We start from the raw sequence: 2,706 nt of genomic DNA, 5'->3' as shown, positions 1-2,706 counted from the left end.
AACAATACAAAATGCCATCACACATTCGGGACATTCACCAGCAGATAAACACATGACAACTTTCCCTTCCCTCCCTCACCCCCCCCCCCCCCCCCCCACCTCCCCTGAACTGCTTTTTTGCTCCCTTAGTTTGTGTCTGCGTGATAATCAGAACGACAATGGGGTTATAAGACTATTGAAAGAGCCCCAAATAACTATGCACACGGTTTACAAAGAGGGGAAAAGGAGAGACGGATGATCCGCATTTGAAGGCCTCTCGTGCCCGCTTGATAGCCCGGGGTAGGGAGCTATTTTTTGATCTTCCTATTGTTCCTGGTCACAGCAGTGCGACCTTACTGTTGGGTCGTATTGATCCTGCTTCACTTAGGAAAGTGGTGTATAGACATAGGAGAATGCGTGCTCTCTAGAGCGCGGCGGAAAAGTCGATGCCACTCACTGCTCACTTGTCGCAAATTGACCAGGAAGCTGAGCGGACACGCCACACTATTGGCCTGCGCGTCCATTTCAGGGTCCTCGGCTTGACCGCAGATAGTTGCGATGAGAGACGTAACACCGCTAGTAAATGCGTACGATTTGCGAGCCGGGAGCAAAATGCCCCAGAACAGCGTCGGCTGAGCTTTCGCGCTGAGGCATCCGTAGTCATCGCCCAGGTTGTCTCTTATTACGTGAGAAGGGCTGTACTGAAGGACGACGTTCGCCAGGCTTGTTCTCGATGGTCTCCATTCTTCATTCCCCGTGGGTTGGGGGCACAACATGAATTGCGCCTGGCAATGGATGCACATGGGGCATTCCCTACACAGATATTTTCCACCAGCCTGCTGCTTGTGGCTTTCCTTGCGCACCCGATGCTGTCCGCCAGCGAGGCGGCGCTGACGAGCCCCTCGCCATGGGACGTCGAACTGTTTTCGAACGTCACGGACAACAACGACACCGTAGACGTCGGGATCCTGTTCGCACCACTTCCAGCGGCTGCGCTGATCTCACTCTTTTCTCTGATCATACTCGCAACAATATTTGGCAACGTACTGGTGATATTATCAGTGTGCAAAGAAAAGAAACTCCAAACCCCGCCGAATATTCTCATCATCAACCTGGCCCTGGCGGACCTTGCCGTGGCATTGCTTGTTATGCCGTTTCAGGCATCATTCGACATTCTTAGCGGCCGATGGATTTTTAGCCAGGCCATATGTGACATGTTTATATGTTTTGATGTCATGTGCTGCACGGCATCTATCGTGGACCTTGTTTTTATATCTGTGGACCGATATCTTGCCATAACACGGCCTTTCCGCTACGCACGCCATAGAACTTCGAGGCTCATGATTGGGATGGTGGCAATAATATGGCTTGTCAGTGGTTTTATCTCCTTTTCTCCGCTTTTCATCTTTGGGAATGAACACCAAGAAAATGGCTGTTTACTCTCCCAAGACCCAATCTACACGATATATTCAACTTTCGCCGCGTTTTATATCCCGCTCTTTATCATGGTGATCCTGTATTACAAGATCTACCGTGCTGCCGGCGAATTGGAGCGGAAAGAACTTCAGAGGCGTCCAAGCACGCCCGGGTTGTTGCCCAGGGGATCGGTAATGCGATCGGGAAGTGTTTCTAGCGATAGTGATTCGATGCCGGACAATTGCAGGGAAGTACGACGGAAGTCCTCCATCGTAAGATTCACGGAGTATGTTCGGAGCGTGTCGAGGAATTCTCTGGCCTCCGTGCAGTTCGGCAGGAACCGAATATCGCTAAAACTCGAGCGAAAAGCATCGAAAACTTTGGGCATAATCATGGGCGCGTTTGTCGTCTGCTGGATTCCTTTCTCCATTCTCGCTTTCACCCGCGCCTTTTGCCAGTGCAACATACCACCGGCACTACACAGTACTTTTGCTTGGCTGGGATATGTCAATTCCATGCTCAATCCCATCATCTATCCGTTCTTTAATAAGGACTTTGGACCCGCATACCGTAAAATGCTTGGTTTTACGCGCTGCAAGGCGTGTCCCGAGCGGTTTGGGTACGACCAAGCCCAAACCACTCCTCCGCGGAGGTACTCTTTGAACAACCACCAGCATGCCATGCCTTCGCCGGAGCTTCATGCCATCGCAGAGGATAGCCACGACGAATCCGAGGTCGGTGATCACAAGGTCACGGCCGAAATCACAAGGTCGAATGCGCTGGGTAAAATAGACGAGAGGAAGTACGATGCCATCCACCTTGATAAGCTTAACGGGAATAGCAAGATTAGTGACAACCGGAACGATGTGACCGCGACAGATGTGTGAATGTCCATGTACTTTTTTCTAGTGGTATGCTATCTGTAATGGGAGGTGTGAGCAAGGAGATGTACATCGTAAATCTGCAAAGTTGGATGAAATCATAATGACATGGCAATGTTAATCGTCGCAGTATGTTTTAATAAAAATTGTGAGTGGAGATGAAACAGAGTTAAGAGTGAGCAACATCTCACTCTCGTTCGAGTCATTGTTTTCCCAAAGTGACTACAGTTGTCATGGCAACGGATGCCGACGCTACGCAATCACCATGCTGAAAGAGAGATCGATACCCACTCACAGGATTATTCTTGAGAATATCACGAGGATGTTTCGCTCATTATCACAACAGGATGTATTGCAGATTATAAAAGAGAAAACAGAATAGAATAGAGGTGACTCTCAAAAGTTCAAGTTGCAGTCTTCATCTTGTTCA

General features: G+C 49.4%; 1 protein-coding gene across 1 annotated transcript; it reads left to right on the top strand.

The window, feature by feature from the left end:
* The first annotated feature begins 425 nt into the window (after positions 1-425).
* Positions 426-2,282, top strand: LOC139717928 (5-hydroxytryptamine receptor 1D-like). The gene has a single exon (XM_071629413.1). It carries the CDS (start codon positions 426-428, stop codon positions 2,280-2,282), a length of 1,857 nt encoding a protein of 618 aa, XP_071485514.1.
* Positions 2,283-2,706: the final 424 nt, after the last annotated feature.

This window comes from Diadema antillarum, unplaced genomic scaffold (assembly GCF_040938485.1).
Source record: "Diadema antillarum isolate AM-2024a unplaced genomic scaffold, OU_Dant_1.0 scf00000086, whole genome shotgun sequence".
NCBI classification, from domain to species: domain Eukaryota; kingdom Metazoa; phylum Echinodermata; class Echinoidea; order Diadematoida; family Diadematidae; genus Diadema; species Diadema antillarum.
The sequence above is the reverse complement of the archived record's forward strand: the minus strand, read 5'-3'. Positions and strand labels throughout refer to the sequence as shown.